The sequence below is a fragment of the Bos grunniens genome, chromosome 29 (assembly GCF_055505025.1).
Source record: "Bos grunniens cultivar Pamir isolate PY7600 chromosome 29, Bosgru_T2T1.0, whole genome shotgun sequence".
In the NCBI taxonomy this organism is placed as follows: domain Eukaryota; kingdom Metazoa; phylum Chordata; class Mammalia; order Artiodactyla; family Bovidae; genus Bos; species Bos grunniens.
Genome location: NC_141193.1, coordinates 29085953 through 29108946, shown reverse-complemented (window position 1 = coordinate 29108946; position 22994 = coordinate 29085953). Strand labels below are relative to the sequence as shown.

The window sequence follows — 22994 nt, the reverse complement described above, 5'->3', positions numbered from 1 at the left end:
TTTATAAGAGAAAGACTAAAAGGAAGATCTTACTCTAAATGAAGTCTAATCAAATCTTCCCACCCTCTCCCTCTCCCACAGAGTCCATGTAAAATATCATGTATGAAACGAGATGCCAGTCCAGGTTCAATGCACGATACTGGATGCTTGGGGCTAGTGCACTGGGACGACCCAGAGGGATGGTATGGGGAGGGAGGAGGGAGGAGGGTTCAGGATGGGGAGCACATGTATACCTGTGATGGATTCATTTTGATATTTGGCAAAACTAATACAATTATGTAAAGTTTAAAAATAAAATAAAATTTAAAAAAATAAAATAAAAATGAAGTCTAATCAAAAAAGTATAATTGAGAAAAAAGAAAAGTTGTTCTTACCAATATATAATGTGCCATTACATACTATTAATACCAAGTTACTCAACTACCTTACAAAATAAAAATGGAATAGTAGGATGCAAGGCATGTGACTGATTTTTAAAAACATTCCTGTGATTTTAACATCCTTTTAGGTGCATTATCAGAGAAGGCAATGGCACCCCACTCCAGTACTCTTGCCTGGAAAATCCCATGGACAGAGGACCCTGGTGGGCCGCAGTCCATGGGGTTGTTAAGAGTTGGACATGACTGAGCGACTTCATTTTCACCTTTCACTTTCATGCATTGGAGAAGGAAATGGCAACCCACTCCAGTGTTCTTGCCTGGAGAATCCCAGGGACGGGGGAGCCTGGTGGGCTGCCGTCTATGGGGTCGCACAGAGTCAGACACGACTGAATTATATTGAAGTGCCCTGCCTATCCTTTCATTTCTGAGTGGACTGAACATAGGAAAACTAAATTAAACTGGTATCGGATAAGATAACTTGATGGGCTAAGTGTATAATGTGCTGCCCTTAGCAGAAATGGGAATTCTCAATCTGTCAGACAAATTGTTATATTTCTGTTCATCTAAATATGCAATATAGGTTATAGTGTCACACAAAAGAGAATAAAAGGTGGGGGAATCTTTCTATATCCAACAGCACCAATCAGTCATTTCCCCAGATCTTTTCAGTTCAGGCCCGAGGGAAAGAAACTCTCAGCTAAGAGCCAGCTGTCCTTTTCAGTTCTGCCTACTCCTCATAAAGGGCATCATGGTTGGTGCTAGCTTCTAAGAACTCTCCCCGTGTATGTGAGACATACTGTACATATTGTACCAAAGGATCTTATCCGTGTATGTGAGACATACTTCAGTCTAACATCCCCAAGGTTTCCATTTTTCACAAAACCCAGAGGCAGTTCTGACATTCACACTCCAAACATATGTGCTGAGAAGTAAATGCATACATGTAATCAGACACACCACTAAAGACCAAGAATGACTTAAGAGACAACAGAAGTAGCCAGGGAATTTTACTTCATCCTGTTTACTGTTACACCCAGAATCTGTTTTCTGTATGAGGAGGTAATGAAAATATTTCCTAATCTGCCAACAATGGTGACTCAAGGACTCTGTTAAGTAGAGGGAGGGTGACCTCAGAGAGTTAGACAAAATAGGGTTGCAATCTAAGCTTCTCTCTTCCTCTCAGCAGGTAATTCAAGTCTCAGATTCCTCAATAAAAAACCTGCCTAACAAGATCACCTGAAGAACAGTGGCAGACCACCTCCCACCCTGGTGCAGAGTCAGTAAAGGACAGTTGTCTTCTCCATTGCATTTTGCCTTTCCTTCTTTAACAGTCCTTAAGATCCCACGCCTTCAGACTTCTTATCAATGAATAAGGGAGCAGGAACCAATAGTATCAAGGCTTAAGTGTTTTCAAAGACAATTTTCAGGAGCTGGACTTACTATCCTAAAATTTAAGGTACTACTCAGCAGAATTAAGTGATGCTGTACTTTAAATAAGATAAGTGGCTCAGTTTTGAGTCTTGAAACAAATTGCAGGATATAAATTTTCTCATAGGACTCTAAAAGAAATTGCAGTAACATTGGAATAGGTAGAGGTGAGACAGAGAGGAGACAGAATAGAATGAGTTCTGAAGTTCAAAAAGGAGCAAGTACTGGTAAGAAACCCGATGAATTTTACTTACTGCATCATCCAATAAGTTTCCTGTACTCTTTTTTCCAGAAGACTTTGAAGAAGGAGAAGGTGAAGGAGAAGGGGCAGAGAGTGTTTCTTCTTGTTCTATCTCTTTTTCCAATTTTATCAAACCAGGAGGCTCCACACCATACCTTTTTAAAAGACACCAGACAAGTAAACATGCATAACTTATAATAATGATGCACTTGACATACATTCAATTATGAACACCACAAGACCAAACTGCTAACTTTTCAAAATAACATTAATTTTTTTCTGGCATTCTGGTAGGTACTTAAATTGTAACCCTTTTAAGCAGGAAGAAAATTTTTATATATATACATACATACATACATACACATACATAAATATACATACATATATATACACACACATATATGTTTACATGTTTACAGGTATATGTGCTCAGTGTCCTCAGTTGCTCAGTTGTGTCTCTTTTGTGACCCCGTGGACTGTAGCCTGCCTGGCTCCTCTGTCCATGGAGTTTTCCAGGCAAGAATACCGGAGTGGGTAGCCATTTCCTCCTCTAGGGTATCTTCCCAACCCAGGGCTCAAACCCATATCTCTTACAGTTCCTGCACCGCAGGCAGATTCCTCAGCACCACACCATCTTGGAAGCACTCCTGGTTCATAGCTGTGTCTTTTCGCTGTCACCTTGTGTGGCAGAAAGGGTAAGGGGTCTCTGTGGAGTCTCTTTTATAAGAGCACTAATCCCACTCATGAGAACTCTGTCCTCATCCCCAAAGCCCTGCTTCCTCATATCATCATAGCAGGCATTAGGTTTCAATGAACTATTTGGGGGGACACAAACATTAAGCCCAGTGTAAAGTCCTAACTTCTAGTACCTCTGAATATGACTGTATTTGGAAATAGAATCTTTACAAGGAGGTAATTAACATAAAATGTGGTCATTAGGGTGGGGCCTATTCCAATATGTCTGGTATCTTTATAAGAGGAAATTTGGACACAGACAATACAGAGAGATGTCCATGTGAAGGTATAGGGACATGACCATCTACCAGCCAAAAGAGGCACCTCAGAAGAAACCAACCCTGCTGATACCTTGACCTCAGAACTATAAGAAAAGAAATTTCTATTTAAGCCACACAATCTGTGGTACTTTGTTAAGGCACCCTAGGAAACGACTGTAGTCAAGAATTTGCCAAAGTTTTGTTAGTCACTGGCATACTGCTATAATTTTTAGAGGAAACCTATACTCTATAAAACCAAAAGTGTTAAATTTTAAGTCAAAATATCTGTTGAGTAGATTTTTAATTCTCAATACATCATTTTATAATGAAATGTCATTAACATTTTAACATAATTTTATTGCAACACTGAATAATTCTCTGGAATTTATCTTCTATACTTTTTCTTTTCTAAATGAGGTTAAAATCTGTTAATAGTAAAAGGAGATTTATACTTTATAATATAGTATACAGCATATAAATAAAATCTTAAAAGTATTTAATAGTTAATTATATCTCAAAATTTAGTACTTAATGAATCAGTTTCTATATAGTGCTTTCAATCACTTTCTATTAATTGCTTCCAAAACTTGGAAAGGTGTAAAAGAGGTTGAGGATATCCAAGTAGAGGCTGATAGCAGCTAATACATACTCTTCAGGTGACAGCCTATACATCAGTGAGTGTGTGTCATAGATGATGAATCTGCAGAAAAGAAGGGCTCCTACAGCAGCCAAGGGGCTTCCCAGGTGGCACAATGATAAAGAATCTGCCTGCCAATGCAGGAGATGCAGCAGACATGGGTTTCAATCCCTGGGTTAGGAAGGTCCCCTGGAGAAGGAAATGGCAAACCACTCCAGTATTCTTGCCTGGAAAACCCCATAGACAGAGGAGCCTGGCGGGCTACAGTCCCTGGGGTTGCAAAGAGCTGGACGCAACTGAGCACTGAGCACACATACACAGAAGCCACGACCAGCTCCACTATTTCACCATAACAAAACACCTTCAAGATTCCTGACAAGAACAAAATCCACAAACCAGAAAATAGGCCTGCTCCAAATTTGCTGCAATCTCTCTTAGACTGCAGAGTATACACAGTTGAATCAGGAAATACTGCATGGGTCAGTATAAAATCTTGCAGGACAAGATATACATCACGGAAAGTCACAATGAAGGCCACAGTCAGAGCTTCCAACAATATAAATACAAAAAGCAGGTATGGGTTAAGGGGATGCTTATGTCTGTTTAAAGTCATGGCTAAAATCAGACCAAAAGATCCAAGAGAAAACACCAAAATTAAGGCCAGACTTTCATGTACAAAGGTCCATTTGGTATTAAAAAAATGCAGATGTCATTGTAATTAAGTTAGTTACAGCTATATATGAAAATATATATGAACAGACTCATAAGAACCTACAAAAATAAATTAAAAGACTCCATGTAGTACATTGATGAGTCAATAACATGAATTACCATGTTAATTTTGTCTTCAAATTTCAGATTTATTAGCTTTAATGATATTAGTGCTGTAACTGAACTCCTATTTTGAATATAAATTTTTTAATGATGGAAATAAAGTCAGAGTCAAGTGGAAAACAGCAAACTTTCCAAATAAAAGTTCTTAAATGAATTTATAGAGAAGAAATTCACTGTTAATTGTATACCTTTATGGACTCAGAATAATGTAGAATGGGTTACATAGCATCATCGATTATCCTCTTAGGAACAACATAATGAAAGCATTTATAGTGTTAGCGAGAAAGAAAATGAATACAGAGAAAAAAAAAATTTAAAATGACAATATGGTAAAATTATATGCCGTAAATTATAAATGTCACAGCAGTTTAAAGACAGAGATATAGTTGTTAATAGCATTCACCTCTCTCCTAATCATATTTTCCTTAGAGTAAATGTGAAATTGATTTGATTTCCTCAATACATATCAATTGTATATTATAATGCCTAGGTGGGGGAGACCAAAGATAATTCTAGAGGATCTTTGAGTTCATGTAGTTATATCCTTTCAGTTTTATAGAATAAATAAAACAGACCCAGAGAAAATACAGAACTAGCTAGGAAAAGGACAAAGACACGATACAGGTTTTGTGACTTCAGGTTTTCTCCGATATTTTAATCAGGTGATCACATGTTAAAAAGAAGAGGAAAAAGTAACTTGGCAATTAAAAAAAAATAGGCTATGGATTGCCTACAAAGTAAATAATCTACAGAGAGAGAATAAATATGTTGGCAATATGTCCCGTACCTTAGCGTGACTGAATAGTACATTAAAAAAACACTGTTAAATGTAAAAGTTTAGATTATCACTCTCCCGTTCTAATGGTTTGTTCATTTAACTGACATTACATACGCGTCAAGTGCTCTTTGAGAGCTGGAAAACATACCAGAATTTGGTACAAAACAGTTTAAACTGGCACAACTCAAATAATAATTGCTGTTTTGATAACTGCTTCTAGTGAACAGAGTAATTTTTAGTTACATAAATCATTAGCGAAAAGACTTTAGGCGCTATCACATTTCAAACCTTTTAAACAGATTAGCCAGTTAATAGGACGTTTGTAGAAACATGCAATTGACTGCAGATTCTGTAACAGTAGAGACCACTGTCTGATTCACAGCCGCCTCAGCAGGTCGTACGAATCCTGGCTCCCAATAGGTACTTAATAGCTACTGTCTGAATGGGGAAAAAACTCTGGATCCTCCTATAGCAATGTGTTCAGGTTCCAGAGATGAATCAGAGTTCATTGTTTTGGATCTTTAAATGTGTATCACTTTAATAAAACATATCAACATTAAATTTAAATAGGTACCTTACCCCTAAAAAGTGTTCTTCTAGAAGACTTTAAACCTTATTCAAAACTAAAATACATTTTTAACTTTCTAGAGCTCACTAATTACATTTTACTCAACCCAGTGTCTCATACAGTTGACAAGTACCAACAATATTCACTTAGAGATCTGGGTATCATTCTTCCCTGAGGCAGACTTGAGATAACTGTGCCATTAACCTACTCTTTACATTTAGCAAATCACCTTAAGATGTAGCAGAAGAGGGGGAGAGAGGGGGGAGGCAGGAAGGAGGGAGGAAGAGGAAAGTTAAAAGAATAACTGCAAACTGAATGTCTTCCATGTGTCTGGACCACTGGGGCATCTTGATATACATCATTTCTGAGTCTCTGTTTTATTTCACTAAAAAGTGAAAATTCTAATTCCTGTGTTTCAATACAGTTAGAAGGAATAAAAACAGTATCCATTACATACCCAGTACAGTGTCTGACACAGGGCACCACCTCTGAAATGGCTATTGATAACTGATGTATCAAAGCTTGCAAACCAGGAAACTGCAACATTGAGGTCCTTTTGCTGAAGTTTTAAGTTTTTTTTAATATATTATGCCATCCAATGATATAATGAAACAGTCTCATAATTAAGATGTAGTTTTGTTTTTTATGAGAAATGGGATATTCCTGCTGTATCAGTAAACATGGATGTCACAATCATCAGCAATTCTAGTTCTTTAATATGAGCTCCTGAGCCCTAAGGGCACTCAGGAAGGAAAGGATTACCTGTGCGCCAACAGCCATTAGACTGAAACCCCAAGGAAGTTCAGGACGTGAAAAACAGGATACTGGCCCCAGATAGCTGCGATGCATGTGAAAGGCATGATTTCAGTGAGCCCAGACTTTTGCATCGTCCCATAAAAAAGAAAAACACTAAATTCCTTAACCTGAGATATCTGGCTTCCTTTAATTAAAAACAATCGTTTTATGTTCAGACTGTGGGTGTGTGCTAAGTCACTTCAGTCATGTCAGATTCTTTGCGACCCTATGGGCAGTTAACTCATCAGACTCCTCTCTCTATGGGATTCTCAAGACAAGAATCCTGGAGTAGGCTGCCATGCCCTCCTCCTGAACCAGGGACTGAACCCGTGTCTCCTACATCTCCTGCACTGGCAGACGGGATCTTTACCATGGGCCACCGGTAAGCCCATGATGTTCAGACTACTTGCCCTTTGGGGTAAAACTTATATATAACCTGGCTCCTCCCCATGCCTCCTTGGAGCACTTCTCTCAGAGTCACTTGAGATGTTGTCTCCCAGCCATGAAATCCTAAAATTACCATTGCATAAAACATAACTTTCAGCTTTTAGATTGTGAATATTTTTTAAATTTACAATATTGTTATGTTACTATTGTTTGTATCCTTTACCAAAAACTCACATCAGTTCAGTTCAGTCACTCAGTCGTGTCCGACTCTTTATGACCCCATGGACTGCAGCACGCCAGGCCTCCTTGTCCATCACCAACTCCCAGAGTCCACCCAAACCCATGTCCATTGAGTCGGTGATGCCATCCAACCATCTTATCCCCTGTCGTCCCCTTCTCCTCCTGCCCTCAATCTTTCCCAGCATCAGGGTCTTTTCAAATGAGTCAGCTCTTAGCATCAGGTGGCCAAAATACTGAAGTTTCAGCTTCAACATCAGTTCTTCCAATGAACACCCAGGACTGATTTCCTTTAGGATGGACTGGCTGAATCTCCTTGCAGTCCAAGGGACTCTCAAGAGTCTTCTCCAACACGACAGTTCAAAAACTCACATAGGCTTCCTTTAAATTAATTTTCTCAGAATTGTGGGATAGCAGGAATATCTCAGTGCTGAAGCATAGCAGAAGTTATAAATTAATTTTTGCTACTAACTCACTGGATGAACTTCAACAGGCAATCTTTTTTAATCCCTCTAGACTTATTTAAATTCTTAGTTCCAACAAGGTATAACATTTTGTTATATTTAATGTTCTTAAGAGAATAACATAAACTGGGCAGTGATGCTAGAGGAATTTAACACTCTAGAATTCACAGCCAATTAAAAGTCAATCATAAGTGAAAACATCATATTGGAAAATATAAATTAGGTCAATTGGAAAATACGATTTCATTTGTAATTGTAGGTGGATTCATGCCACCTTTTAGAAACAGGTTGGTTGGGTTGAACAATTTTTTTTTCCTTTTAATATTTTAATAAAATGAAATAATATGAAAAATGTTATTAAAGTACCAACAGGTTCCACTCCATGTCCGAAACAAAACAAAGTTTCAATGAAGTGGAAAACACCACCACACATGGAAAACTGTGCCCTGGAGATTTTTCTTTATCTGGGAATGCTGAAAATTAGCTATGCCACTGAACATAGAAAATCAGCACTAAGCCCCAAATCTCTGCTTATACTGGCTTTTGAATACTTCAAGCTGTATAAGGTACAGTCAGCCAATCCTGAAATACACACTTAAGTACGACTCATTGGCTTCCTGTCTGTCTGGAGATGTCAACAGGCTGTAAATCATGAAATTCCCCTGCACCTGAAGCCAACTTAGTCACTAAAAGGTCTTTTTTTGGCTCTCCAAAAAGCTGCTTCACTCTGGTTTCCATGATTAACCCTATCCCATGCTACATTTTGATTTTGTCTAAAGGTTTTCAAAAATGTACACTGTTGCCTATTCTCATTCAACTACAAGATCTCAAAGCTCTGTAGGAGGAGCAAATGTTACTTTCAAACTGAATAAGGGTCAACTACTATTGTCTAGAGGTTCCCTTGTGGCTCAGCTGGTAAAGGGTCTGCCTGCAATAAGGGAGACCTGGGTTCGATCCCTGATTTAGGAAGCTCCCATGAAGAAGGGAAAGGTTACCCACCTGGGTATTCTGGTCTGGAGAATTCCATGTACTGTATAGTCAGTCCTTGGGGTCGCAAGAGTCAGACAAGACCGAGTGTCTTCCACTCTCACTTTCGCTGTTGTCTATTCTTGCCCAACTACAAGATTTCACAACCTTGTAGGGGAAGGAGCAACTGTTGCTTTCACACTGAATAAGGGTCAACAAAAGACAGCAAGAAGGTTGGATCTGCTAAAAGCAAATCTTTGTATACCCCAGTGACATGAAAGTAGGGAATATACTGAAAGGGCAGTGTCGTATTATCATTTTTGGTCTCATTAAAAAAAGTGCTAGGGAAAGGGTCTTGTGGTTAATAACTTCATGATGAGATCTTAGACATAGACTTTACATTTTTCTGACAAAGGATATACCTTTTGAGATTGGTCTAGATGAAATAATTGAGCCCCCAAACTAAGCCCTGAACTAGAAAATTTACTCAAACTATTTACTAGATGATAATTTTCAAAACACATCTGGGGTCTATTTTATTAGACCTGGCTGCTGCTGCTGCTAAGTCGCTTCAGTCGTGTCCAACTCTGTGTGGCCCCATAGACAGCAGTCCACTAGGCTCTTCCGTCCCTGGGATTCTCCAGGCAAGAACACTGGAGTGGGTTGCCATTTCCTTCTCCAACGCATGCACGCATGCTAAGTCGCTTCAGTCATATCCGATTCCATGCGGCCCCATGGACAGCAGCCCACCACGCTCCTCTGTCCACAGGATTCTCCAGGCAAGAATACTGGAGTGGGTTGCCATTTCCTTCTCCGATTAGATCTGGAGGGATAAAGTTTAGACATTCCCCTTTCTTAAGGCATATAACAGATCACTTAAAGATTCTTGCAAGATAGTTTTTGCCCCATTTTTATTCTGCTTTAAAGTCTGGATGGAAGTTTCACTCAAATGAAAATAAATTTTATTCTTAGCAGTAAGAGTCAAGTTCTTTAAATAGGATGAGTTAACTAATAACCCCGGTGTAAGAATATTTTCTTTTAAGTAACATTTCATTATGTCACAAATTAAAATAGGAGGAAATATTCACAAAGTATATTTCTTTTAAACAGTCATAAATTTTGTTCAAAATGAAGCACTCAAAAATAAAAATAAAAAGCTTCCCTCTGATGTTGACTATTTATAATAGTAGCCCCAAACAAAATTAACAAAAGTTCTTTTTTACTTTTATCATAAAGCTAATCTTAATTTTTCAGTCTTAAAAAAAGGCTGAATTCTTAGTAATTTTTTTAAAATAATGAATATCAAAACACTCTCATTAAACAGATTTTTGAGGTTTTACTGACCTGTTTTTGCTGAGTGTTTTACTTTGCAGAAGGCAAACATGCATATTTTAGACACAGAAACTGACATGGTTTCTGAAATATTAATGGAGGGATTTCACAGTGATGATACCTCTTTGTAGTTGAAAAATAAAGGGAAGTTTTACCCATGAGAGCAAAAATAAGTGGTCTCATTCTCCCATTTCAGAACTCAGAGAAGCCCACAGCTCTCATTCTCCCATTTCAGAACTCAGAGAAGCCCACAGCTCTCAAGAGAGCTTCACAGAGGGTTCCCAGGCAAGGAATATGGCAGAGAATTAGAAACTTTTAGTTAATCATTTCTGAAGTGATGTTGATGCTTTTAAAATGACATTTATGTAATCCTGAGAAATAAATATTTAGGATCAAACATAAAAAATCATTATCTATCAGTAGAAAAAACACAAAATTCGCAACTTTGTGTTGGGATTTTGTCAGGGTCAAACTGCATCTGTTGTGTGTACAAATTAATATGATTCTTGTGTGTACAAATTAATGTGTTTGGAGAGCTCTCCAAACATCACTTCTAGTTTTGGTTAATGCTATCTTAATTCAATAATGCTGTCCTAATTCAACATCATGGAAAAGTAAAAGGGGAAGGAAGCACCCATACAATAATCTAGATAAAGGTTTACTATGTCAAAACAAAAATTTTGGCCAAAATAAGATGAGAATGATGAATTTCCCTTTTTTTTTTCCTTCAACTATTATGCTTCAACACAGGACTAAGCTAGTGTTGTTTGGGTGTACTGGGTGACTGTTTTTAAAGTACAATTGAACTTCCACTAAGATTTTAATAAAATCTTCAAATGTGTCCAAAGAGAAATTTACACAGACATTTATACTTAAATGTTAGTTCTATCCATTTGGGTATTCAGCTGTTTAACTTTATGCTGCATACAAAATAACAACCTGAATAATCTCTCAGCCTATTTTCTCTTTTTCATGGTATGTGTACAATATTTCATAGCACTCAAGTAGGTAAGGAAGATAAAAAACAAAATTTACAAATTGAACACTGTAATGTGTTGTCTTAATCCTTGGATCGCTGCTTTGTGAAATTAGTAAAGTTTTTATAATGCGAATAATCTCTGCTTTTACTAGTACACATGGTCATTAGTGTGGTTAGAAATGTAGCCACCCATTCTTGTAAATAATAATGATAATGAACATAATAATAATAAAGGCAGAGGAAACTTTTGGAGGTGATACTACATTTATGGCATAGATTGTGATGATAGTTTCATAGATGTATACTTACAACCAAACTCATCAAGTTGTTTACTTTAAATATGTACAGCTTATTGTATGTTAATCATATACCGATAACATGGCTTTAAAAAATAAATGGAGCAACCCAAAATCTCAATTTTAAAATATTTGAGGAAAAGCATACACAAAACACTTCACCTTCAAATTGACCAGGCCATTATGATTCCCTTTCCTTAACCAAGATGTTGTTTTAAATACTATGGCGAGGGATTTTTCACACCACACTCAGAGCTAGAGGAAAAGTGATTTCTAACGGGATTTTGTCATTGGGTGGCAAACTTTTCCTTTGGTGACTCGATCATACTAAAAATGTTTAGTTCAGCAGGATTCCTAACAGAGTATTCAGTTAATAGCATAAATTCAAAAAGTGAATCCAGAAAATAAGTAAATGATGTACACTAAACAGCAGGAAAATGAAAACTCCCAGCTAATTCTGCAGAAAGCGGTCCTCCTTCTTTTTACCTCTGTCAGTTCAGTTGCTCAGTCATGTCCAACTCTTTGCAGCCCCATGAACTGCAGCACATCAGGCTTCCCTATCCATCACCAACTACTGGACCTTGCTCCAACTCATGTCCATGAAGGCAAGTGATGCCATCCAACCATCTCATCGTCTGTCATCCCCTTATCCTCCTGCCTTCAACCTCTCCCAGCATGAGGGTCTTTTCCAAGGAGTCAGTTCTTTGCATCAGGTGGCCGAAGTATTGGAGTTTCAGCTTCAGCATCAGTCCTTCAAATGAATATTCAGGACTGATTTCCTGTAGGATGGACTGACTGGTTTGATTGCAGTCCAACGGACTCTCAAGAGTCTTCTCCAACACCACAGTTCAAAAGCATCAATTCTTTGGTGCTCAACTTTCTTTATAGTCCAACTCATCCATACACGACTACTGGAAAAGCCATAGCTTTGACTAGACAGACCTTTGTCAGCAAAGTAATGTCTCTGCTTTTTAAAATGCTTTCTAGGTTGGTCATAGATCTTTTTTCAAGGAGCAAGCATCTTTTAATTTCATGGCTGCAGTTACCATCTGCAGTGATTTTTGAGCCCCCCCCCCATACCAAATAAAATCTGTCACTGTTTCCATTGTTTCCCCATCTATTTACCATAGAGTGATGGGATGGGATGCCATGATCTTAGTTTTTTGAATGTTGAATTTTAAGCCAGCTTTTCACTTTCATTAAGAGGCTCTTTAGTTCATCTTCATTTTCTGCCATGGGGTGGTATCACCTGCATATCTGAGGTTACTGATATTTCTCCTGGCAATCTTGATTCCAGTTTGTGCTTCACCCAGTTCAGCATTTTGCATGATGTATTCTGCATATAAGTTAAATAAGCAGGGTGACAATATACAGCCTTGACGTATATGACACTATACTCCTTTCCCAATTTGGAACCAGTCTGCTGTTCCATATCCGGTTCTAACTGTTGCTTCTTGACCTGCATACAGATTTCTCAGGAGGCAGGTAAGGTGGTCTGGTAGTCCCATCTCTTGAAGAATTGTCCACAGTTTGCTGTGATCTGCACAGTCAAAGGCTTTAGTATAGTCAAGAAAGCAGAAGTAAGTGTTTTTCTGGAATTCTCTTGCTTTTTCAATGATCCAACGGATGTTGGCAATTTGATCTCTGGTTCCTCTGCCTTTTCTAAATCCAGCTTGAACATCTGGAAGTTCACAGGTCACGTACTGTTGAACACTGGCTTGGATAATTTTGGGCATTACTTTGCTAGCATGAGATGAGTACAATTGTGTGGTACTTTGAACATTCTTTGGCATTGCCCTTCTTTGGTATTGGAATGAAAACTGCGCTTTTCCAGTCCTGTGGCCACTGCTGAGTTTTCCAAATGTGCTGGCACATTGAGTGCAGCTCTTTCACAGCATCATCTTTTAGGATTTGAAATAGCTCAACTGGAATTCCATTACCTCCATTAGCTTTGTTTGTAGTGATGCTTCCTAAGACTCACTTGACTTCACACTGTAGGATGTCTGGCTCTAAGTGAGTGACCATACCATCGTGATTATCTGGGTCATGAATATCTTTTTTGTATAGTTCTTCCATGTATTCTTGCCACCTCTTCTTAATATCTTCTGCTTTTATTAGGTCCATGCCATTTTTCTCCTTCATTTTGCCCATCTTTGCATGAAATGTTCCCTTGGTATCTCTAATTTTCTTGAAGAGATCTCTAGTCTTTCCCATCCTATGATTTTCCTCTATTTCTTTGCATTGATCACTGAGGAAGGCTTTCTTATCTCTCCTTGCTATTCTTTGGAACTCTGCATTCAAATGGGTATATCTTTCCTTTTCTCCTTTGCCTGTAGCCTCTCTTCTTTTCTCAGCTATTTGTAAGCTATTTCTCAGCTATTTGTTTTACCCCTATAACAACTTTCAGAGTCAGGCCTATTTGACCCACATATTTAGGTTATCAAAGTAACAAAATGGAATATGCCATTTCAGAATATTCTAATGATATAATTAAAATAAACAAGTACACAAAAAAGTTTTCTGCCTAATCTAATACATAGGAACTCTAGACAACCTCTCTTTTTCTCTAGCATTTCAGGGCTAGCAGCTCATTTACTGAGATTCTACTTTGTGTGTCTTCCTCCCTCTTATATTTTTTGAACTTGTTATTGGAGTATAGTTGATTTACAATGTTGCATTAGTTTCAGGCATGCAGAAAAGTGAATCAGTTTTATATATATATATAACTCCATTCTTTTTAGATTTTTTTCCCATATAGGCCACTACAGAGTATTGAGTAGAGTTCCCTGTGCTGTACAGTAGGTTCTTACTAGCTGCTGCGGCTGCTAAGTCGCTTCAGTCGTGTCCGACTTTGTGCGACCCCATAGACGGCAGCCCACCAGGCTCCCCCGTCCCTGGGATTCTCCAGGCAAGAACACTGGAGTGGGTTGCCATTTCCTTCTCCAATGCGTGAAAGTGAAAAGTGAAAGTGAAGTCGCTCAGTCGTGTCCGACTCCCAGCGACCCCATGGACTGCAGCCTACCAGGCTCCTCCATCATGGGATTTTCCAGGCAAGAGTACTGGAGTGGGGTACCAGTGCCGTCTCTGTCTTATTAGATAACTATTTTATATATAGTAGAGTATATATGGGACTTCCCTGGTGACTCAGACGGTAAAGCGCCTGTCTACAATGAGGGAGACCCAGGTTCGATCCCTGGGTCGGGAAGATCCCCTGGAGAAGGAAATGACAATCCACTCCAGTACTATTGCCTGGAAAATCCCATGGACAGAGGAGCCTGGTAGGCTATATAGTCCATGGGGTCGCAAAGAGTCGGACAGGACTGAGAGACTTCACTTTCACTTTTCAGAGTATATATGTCAGTCCCAATCTCCCAATTTATCCCTCCCACCTTATTCCCTGGTAACTATAAGTTTTTCTACATCTGTGACTCTACTTCTATTTTGTAAGATCACCTTTCTCAGGGATATCTGCTGAACCCAAAGACTCAAGGCTGAGCCCTCTGACTCAAAGCTCTTTGTCCTGCAGGACAGCAGGATTAAGCATGGTGGAGGAGTGGTTTAGCAGAGTCTTAGAAGCAACAGGTACCTTTGTCTTGCTCCCTCTCAGAACCCAAGATAGTGACAGAAGGAGAGTGGGGTCCTAAGGACTGTCAGACACTATGAACTAAGCCTGAGTAGTAGAGGCTTGAGCAGATAGAAGACTAGAGGACCCTCTCTAGAGGCTGTCACACAACAAAGCTGGGAAACTTACAGCAGGGAACAGGGACATCCCTAAGTATCTCAAATTGATTTTTTCACTTCTTGTTGAGTGGAGCCTCATTTCTATTTAATTAGAATTGCTTTTAAATAAAAACAATCCTTCTCTCATCCAATTACTATGGCAAAGTACAATCCATACCTTATGAACAATTTGTTAAGATTATGTTGACTATGATGTTTTAAAGAACATGGGATTACTTCTGATTACAGTTGATCTGTTGGATTAAAAAAAAAAAAGGGCTATTCATTGACAGCAAGTTTTCTGCCCATTGCTGTAATTTCCTGATGTACACACCTTGTATTTTATTTTCCGTGATTTTCTTTATAGCTTTCCCTTTGAGAATTAACACAGAGAGCAAGCTCTTACTTTATCTTATTAATTCATCTTAACACTACAAATATATCCTGGACTGGATGAGAAAACATCACCTAATTAATTCTGAAGTTTTATCTTGCATCAAGATTTATTCAAATATTTATATCTTCTTTTATAATTCTTTGGGCTCTGTAAAACTGTCAGAAGCCTTGTTTGATGAAAGGAAACCAAATCAAGTCAGCTGGGCTAATAAAGTCTCTTCCTCTGATTATTTAGCTATGGTTATGATTTCTACAAGTACTTTTGGTTTTTCTTTTCTAGAAGAAAAGTATTCCAAAGATGTCTCTACATATGCAGGATTATATTCTATGCCTTTTTCCAATCAAAATATGGAGATAACTATAAACCTATTAATTGATGCTTTTGAACTGTGGTGTTGGAGAAGACTCTTGAGAGTCCCTTGGACTGCAAGGAGATCCAACCAGTCCATTCTGAAGGAGATCAGCCCTGGGATTTCTTTAGAAGGAATAATGCTAAAACTGAAACTCCAGTACTTTGGCCACCTCATGAGAAGAGTTAACTCATTGGAAGAGACTCTGATGCTGGGAGGGATTGGGGGCAGGAGGAGAAGGGGACAACAGAGGATGAGATGGCTGGATGGCATCACTGACTCGATGGACATGAGTCTGAGTGAACTCCGGGAGTTGGTGATGGACAGGGAGGCCTGGCGTGCTGCGATTCATGGGGTTGCAGAGAGTCAGGACACGCTGAGCGACTGAACTGAACTGAACTGATAAACCTATTCATCTACTCAGGAGTAGAGACTGAAAAGAACTGAGGGATCGGCTGCTAAATGGGGAAAGTGAGGAAAAAGGAACAAAAGAGGAGTCTGACAATCATTAAAGACTAAACAGCAAGAAAGCAGTGAAGGAGCTGGGAGACAGAGAGAGAATAATGGGAATCAACTTTCCACTAAGGGAGGTGTATTGTCACATACGACTTCACGTACAATATCCTCTCCAATTTCCCAAGAAAGAGTTGCAAGGAAAATATACTCAATTAAAAGATATTTAGAAAATGTTTAGACATACTGAGTTGGACAATAAGGTCACGATGTGAAGAATATTGGTAGTCCATTTTTAGTTTGAATAGTTGTTCTCGAGATGTTCATACTGATCATCTTTGAAGAAGTTGCTCCTCAACACCTAAGTTAAATATCAGCAATGAAAAACCAGCAAGCTTCTGAGTTGCCTGGATACTGAGAGGGTCCACATCTTACATAGCAGCAGTAGTATGACCTACCTGGCTGCAATCCGGCCAAGCTCTAGCAAACAGAGACACACTTCTCTGGGTTGCTTGTGGAGGACTGAAAAAGAAGACGAAGGCGGACACTTTTACAATAGAAGGGATTGGACAGCAGCTCAATGGGGAACATGCTTGACCCCCCCGCCTCACACCTCAGGGTCCCAGTAAGGGAGCTAGTCTTCATTCTGATATTCACAGAAACCATCCTGTCCCACAGTACACTTAGATCTACTGAAGTCCTAAAGCAGTTTTCAAAACTCTTTGCCTAGCTTCCCTACCAAAAATCATGAGCCTCAGGAATCTCACTCTGAAAATATTTTCTTCAATTAGTCAATATTTGTATGTGAATATTGAAAACATATGTAGTTATAATTCTGATATAAGTAGTTGATGAATACTTAAAAACAGCAAACAGAAGACTATGAAGCAAAGATTGTTTAAAACTTCTAACTCTATCTTCACCAGTGATATTAGCAGAAATAATGCAATGAATAAGGATTAAAAATTACATATCACAGCCCTTTGTTATCCTCCAAACAATAATGTAAGGTGAGCTCTCTGAATCTTGATATCTTCTCCTATTTTGATTATATTTTAAAAGGAAACACTTTCAACTGACTGAATTTTGTAAATATGTACAAATATATACCGTCAGTCAGTTTGGGCCATAAAATGAGCAAATCAGAAGATGGTTCTTTGCAATACTATTTATTTTCTAATATAATCTGATTACTTAATAAATTTGTTTTACCAGTTTCTTTGGACACATTCAGTAATGCTGACAAGTCATACTTGCATTTGTTGAGGCTACCGGAGGAGTATGTGTTGCTCATACTTTTTTTTTTTTTTTTAAACTCAGACTAGAAAAAAATTTTTAATGTTATTATATACAATACCTAATAAAGACAAAGATATTAGGGGGAAAAGATTGTATTGAGAATGCTCTTTACATAGACACAATATCCTGATAAAAGAAAATATGAGTTTATTGATAAACTTTAAGAAAAATAGCAATATTGCTTCATCTTTTTTTGTGGATTAGGGGGAGCCTTCTCTGGTGGCTTGGATGGTAAAGAGTCTGCCTGCAGTGCAGGAGAACCAGGTTCAATCTCTGGGTTGGGAAGATCCCCTGGAGAAGGGAATGGCTACCCACTCCAGGATTCTTGCCTAGAGAATTCAACGGGCAGAAGAGCCTGATGGGCTACAGTCCATTGGGTCCCAATATACTGATAAAAGAAAATAGTAGCTTATTGATAAACTTTAGTATAAATAGCAATATTATTTCAATTCTTTTATTTATTTATTTATTTTGGCAATGCTGGATCTTCATTGTTGGGCAGGCTTTTCTCTAGCTGTGGCAAGTGGAGGCTACTCTCCAGTTGCAGTGCATGGGCTTCTCATTGCAGTGGCTTCTCTTGTTGCAAAGCATGGGCTTTAAGCAAGCACACAGATTTCAGTAGTTGTGGCCTTTGGACCCAGTAGTTGTGGCTCCTGAGATCTAGAGCACAAGCTCAATAGCTTTGGCACACAGGCTTAGTTGCTTCACAGCACGTGGGGTCTTCCCAGATCAGGGATCAAACCCATGTCTCCTGCATTGGTTGGTGGATTCTTCACCACTGAGCCACCAAGGAAGCCCTGCTTCAATTCTTAAATACACAATTTTATAATAATTTAATTTCCCAGCATTATTTCTATCCCCCCTCCAACTTAAATATCTAATTTCTTCTCTCCACAGGCTATGACAATGGCAATATTTGCCACTGACACCAGAATGGAATTTGTTGGGGCTGTGTGGTGAATAGAAAAATACATTTACTTAGATTGTGAAAGTATATGATTTTACTTGGCTTTAAACAAGCAAAAATTATTATCTTGCTATAAAATGTAATCTTTAAAGCTTTTAAAAATGTTCTAATATCATCAGCAATACTCATTGAAAAGAACTGATTATGGGAAATCTGAATTACAGAGTAATTCCATTCTTGATAATATAAATTTGAGCTTCAGCTAACACTTGGTGAACTGTCATAAAACCCAGGTTGGGGAAGTCGAATATTACTTCTAACTAAAGGGGCTTTTAAAAAAGATATTTAGTACCTCTAATTTAAGTGCACCGTTAGATGACTCTGGCTGAATGACACAACTTTTGATATATTAAATCAACTTCAGTGCAATGAAACATATGGACTATAACACCACATGGAAATCAATTTCAAACAGAGAACAATAACAAACATCACAAAACAAAAGCAAATAAATGAAAATCAATCTTCCTGTCTAGTTCATCAGTTTCTTCTGATTTGGACTTTTTCTCCTGTCAGTGGGCTTCCCTTGTAGCTCAGCTGGTAAAAAATCTGCCTGCAATGCAGAAGACTTGGGTTCGATTCCTGGGTCAGGAAGATTCCCTGGAGAAGGAAATGACAACCCATTCCAGTACTCTCGCCTGGAGAATCCCATGAACAGAGGACCCTGGCAGGCTACAGTCCATGGGGTTGCAAGAGTCGTACACAACTTAGTGACTAAACCACCGCCACCGCCACCCTGTCAGTGGTACAAAATAACAAATAGGAAAAGGGAGTACATGAAAGTTGAGGAGAGGAAGATGTTTAAGGCCCTGCTAACACACTCAGCTTCAGTGAGAACTGTGTGAAGCAAGTAGTTAAAGCTTCAGGAGACTTGGATATAATCTCGTGCATTTTGCGATGGTAACAGTGACAAAATATGAAAATTATTAGTGAATGGACCAAACTGTGCCCATGAGCAGTCAATACCAATCACATAAAGCAACTCTGACCCAACGATCATGATCCTTTAACCAAATTACTGTGCTTAATTGGAGGACTCTATAAGCATTGGAAATAAACAGAGATATTCTATGGAAAATATAATTAATTCTGAAGAAAAAAATCATGTGGGTAATATGACAATGTGGTATGTAGCATGCATTGCTATTGCATATCCGGCTATCCATGTAAAACAGCTTTTGCATGCCAACACTCAAATATCAGTTCTACCATGGACTCATTAGAAAATCAATTTGGAAAACTGAAAAGTAATGGCATGATTCTCCTTTTTATATCCTTAATATAACCAGCTTATAAAACTTGAACAAATGTCTCACTCAGCACCATATCTTAGGGAAATGATAATAGAAAGATTATGTTTTACTTCCCAGTTTTCTTGGAAATGTTATCTTTAATAAAGCAGTTGCTTCAAAACATACCCATAATATTGTCTTATCATGCCTTGGTTCATGATGGCCACAAATACTAATATCATGTTTGATACATAGTAAGCAATGAATGAGTTAAATCTGCAGAGAGGATAACCTAGCACAATAACAAGAACAGAGTAGTTAGTTACTCAGTAAACACTATGTCCCAAAATACCAAGGATGATAACCATCATGGATCATGACCGTGTCATGTGGTTATAATGGTGGTTGTGACAGTTAAGCTGAATAAAGGCTAAAATCTTACCTAGCATCTTTAGAAAATGCAAGAATTTATATTATGTTAATGTTTATTCAATTGTAAGAGCAAACATGCTTACCTTACTCTATAAAATTAAATTCAAGAGTCTTTAAGTATCATCTGTGCAATGTGCTGTGTGCTAAGGCACTTCAATTGTGTCCGATTCTTTGCAACCCTATGGACTGTGGCCCGCCAGGCTCCTCTGTCCGTGGGATTCTCCAGGCAAGAATACTGGCGTGGGTTGCCATTCCCTTCTCCAGGGGATCTTGCCAACCCAGGGATCGAACCCAGGTCTCCTGTTCTACATTATACCAAAGAAGTGATTGTGTTTGGTTTTTGCACTGTAGACTAAAATTAACAGATGGAAAGAGTATAGTGGCCATGGGATTCGAGCCACAGAAATCTGGTTCTGCCTGTGAGCTCTAAAATTTACTAGTTCCTAATTTGGGGAGATCATAAAATGTCAGTTTTCTGAGGGAAAATAATGGTGTGTATCTTGTAATATTTTTGTGTGAGTTAAACAAAATATTATTCATTGTTATTCTTAGCCAGTGCTTGGCAGATAGGAAAGACTTCCCAAAGTTAGTTTTCTTTCTTCATTATTATTACTTTTTGTTGTATATTATTAGCTTAAAGATTATCTTTATTTGGCTTAGTTAATATTAATGTTAATAACTAATAACATTTTTTCCTGTAAGCATTTTTTTCTGTGCACCTATCATGTGAAAGCCAGCTTACTAAGCAGTAGAAGAAACCTCAGAATTTAAAAAAAAAAAAAAAAATCTGCTTTTGATCATTTAAGCTTTATAATTTAAAAGTTATTATGATGAGTATATTTTGAATATTTTGTCATGTTGTATCATAAATAGCTAATTCTAAGTTTAATCAAATCTAAGGTTAAGTAGGTCAACTTGGCTGGCATATATAGACAGACATAAAGCATATATCCTATTATTATTATGGATTTTTGCTAGGTATAAAACTTAAGTAAAAATTATATTAGAACATGTCATTTTATGAAACACTAAACATCTTACCATCAATTTTCCTCCATTTCTAGGAATAAAATAATTTAGATAAGCCCATTTTCAATAAATTACCTAAGCTGATTATATATATATATGGATGCATATCTTTATCTGGATGATTAGAAAGAAAACTTTTAGTATATTGCATTTGAACTAAAGACTTTATGTTGTCGCATGTACTACTAATTTTTGATACTTTATTGGTCTTTTCAAAAATATAAGCAAATTTCTAGTTATACTGAGGCTTATGGTAAAAAAAATTTTTTTTTCATTCTATTGCCACATCAATAATATGGCCTTTTGCTTTGAGCTCTGAGTAGAAGGGTTCTTCCCTGGTGGCTCAGCAGTAAAGAATCTGCCTGCAATGCAGGAGCCACAGGAGATGTGAGTTTGATCATTGGGTTGGGAAAATTCCCCTGGAAACCGACTCCAGAGGGAACTCACTCCAGTATTCTTGACTGGAGAATCACATGGATAGAGGAGCCTGGTGGGCTACAGTCCATGAGGTCGCAAAGAGCTGGACATGACTGAAGCGACTTAGCATGCACCCATGCATTCATGAGAAGAGAGGATCACTATTGCCTTCTCTCCTCTGAACAAATTTTCTTTAAAACAAATAAAAGCTGTCTTAGTCACTGGTGATTTTTATGCAAAAGGTTTTTATCACTGGAGGCTTCTTTTAAAATAATCAAAACCATTTTGAAAAAATGTATAAGGCAGAAGCCCTCTGGGAAAAGTAACATAAATCTCTATTCAAAAATATGTGGCAAGAGACTCAATCTTATAACCTAGATTCTATAAAAATCTCATGGGCATCAAATGTCAAATGGAATGCTGCTAGCTCCAGGAATAGAAAATGAGACCTTCCGCTAAAGCAAGGGGTAGAGTTTCAATGTCACAGAATCTGCAAGGATAAAATGCATTAAACCGTGAATGTATAGTTTAGCTATATAGCTATTTAGTTGTAACAGATGGACAAAAAATGAAAACATGAAAATATCATTATCTATTTGGTTTAATATATATTAGAAGCAATAATATTCATGCTGGTTTTGAAGGAAATCTATATTTCAGATTTATGTTTAAGATGAAATTTGAAAAGATTATATTTTTGAGTGAATATTAAATTGTGAAAATATCATAAATTAATAGCTTCCCACTGTCCTAGAGAAGAGAACAGGTTCTCATACTTAGAAAGAATAACATAGTAGAAGACACAGTAAACTAGACATCAGAAGAATTGGGTTCTACTCCAGGCTACATAATCTCATCTCTAAAACTTGCTTTCTACTTACTCTTTCTTATGAGGTAATTTTATGGGTAAGCGCATTTGGTATATGGCAAGCACTCAACAAATTGTACACCTTTGTACTTAAGTGATGATCTGCAGACCAGTAGCATTGGCATCAGCTGGGAGCTTGCTAAAAATGCAAATTATTGGGTCCCATCCCTTACTTATTGAGCAAAATTTAAATTTAAACAAGCTTTCCAGGTGATGAATATGTGCATTAAAGTTTGATAATCATTACACTAATCAATGTTATGATTATTACCATATATGTCAGTTATAATTCTATATCTATTCTGGTTAAAAATATTCAAATGTGATTTGATTCATGGAACATGCTCTAGAAATGTTTAGGATAACGGTGATGACAGTGATGATGATGATGAATGGAGGAAGAAATAATCTGTGCACTGGATTAGCCCTTAATGGGTTTTATGGCATTTATCATCTTCCAGGATCTATAAGGTAGAAAAGATGCCTGCCAAGAAAATGAAGGGCTGGCTCTCTG

At 37.8% G+C, this 22994-nt stretch overlaps 1 protein-coding gene and 1 pseudogene across 9 annotated transcripts in view; both read right to left on the bottom strand.

The window, feature by feature from the left end:
* GAS2 (growth arrest specific 2) overlaps nt 1-22994 on the bottom strand; it is a 180216-nt gene that overhangs the window by 74551 nt on the left and 82671 nt on the right. For all 9 annotated transcript variants that reach the window (XM_086385714.1, XM_086385708.1, XM_086385710.1 and 6 more), the window contains 2 exons: nt 16695-16758; nt 2063-2204 (listed from right to left, as the gene is read on the bottom strand). In XM_086385714.1, the coding sequence (XP_086241840.1) occupies nt 2063-2204; nt 16695-16758 (206 nt within the window). The remainder of the gene's footprint in view (nt 1-2062; nt 2205-16694; nt 16759-22994) is intronic.
* LOC147342457 (protein lifeguard 4 pseudogene) lies at nt 3486-4378 on the bottom strand (annotated as a pseudogene).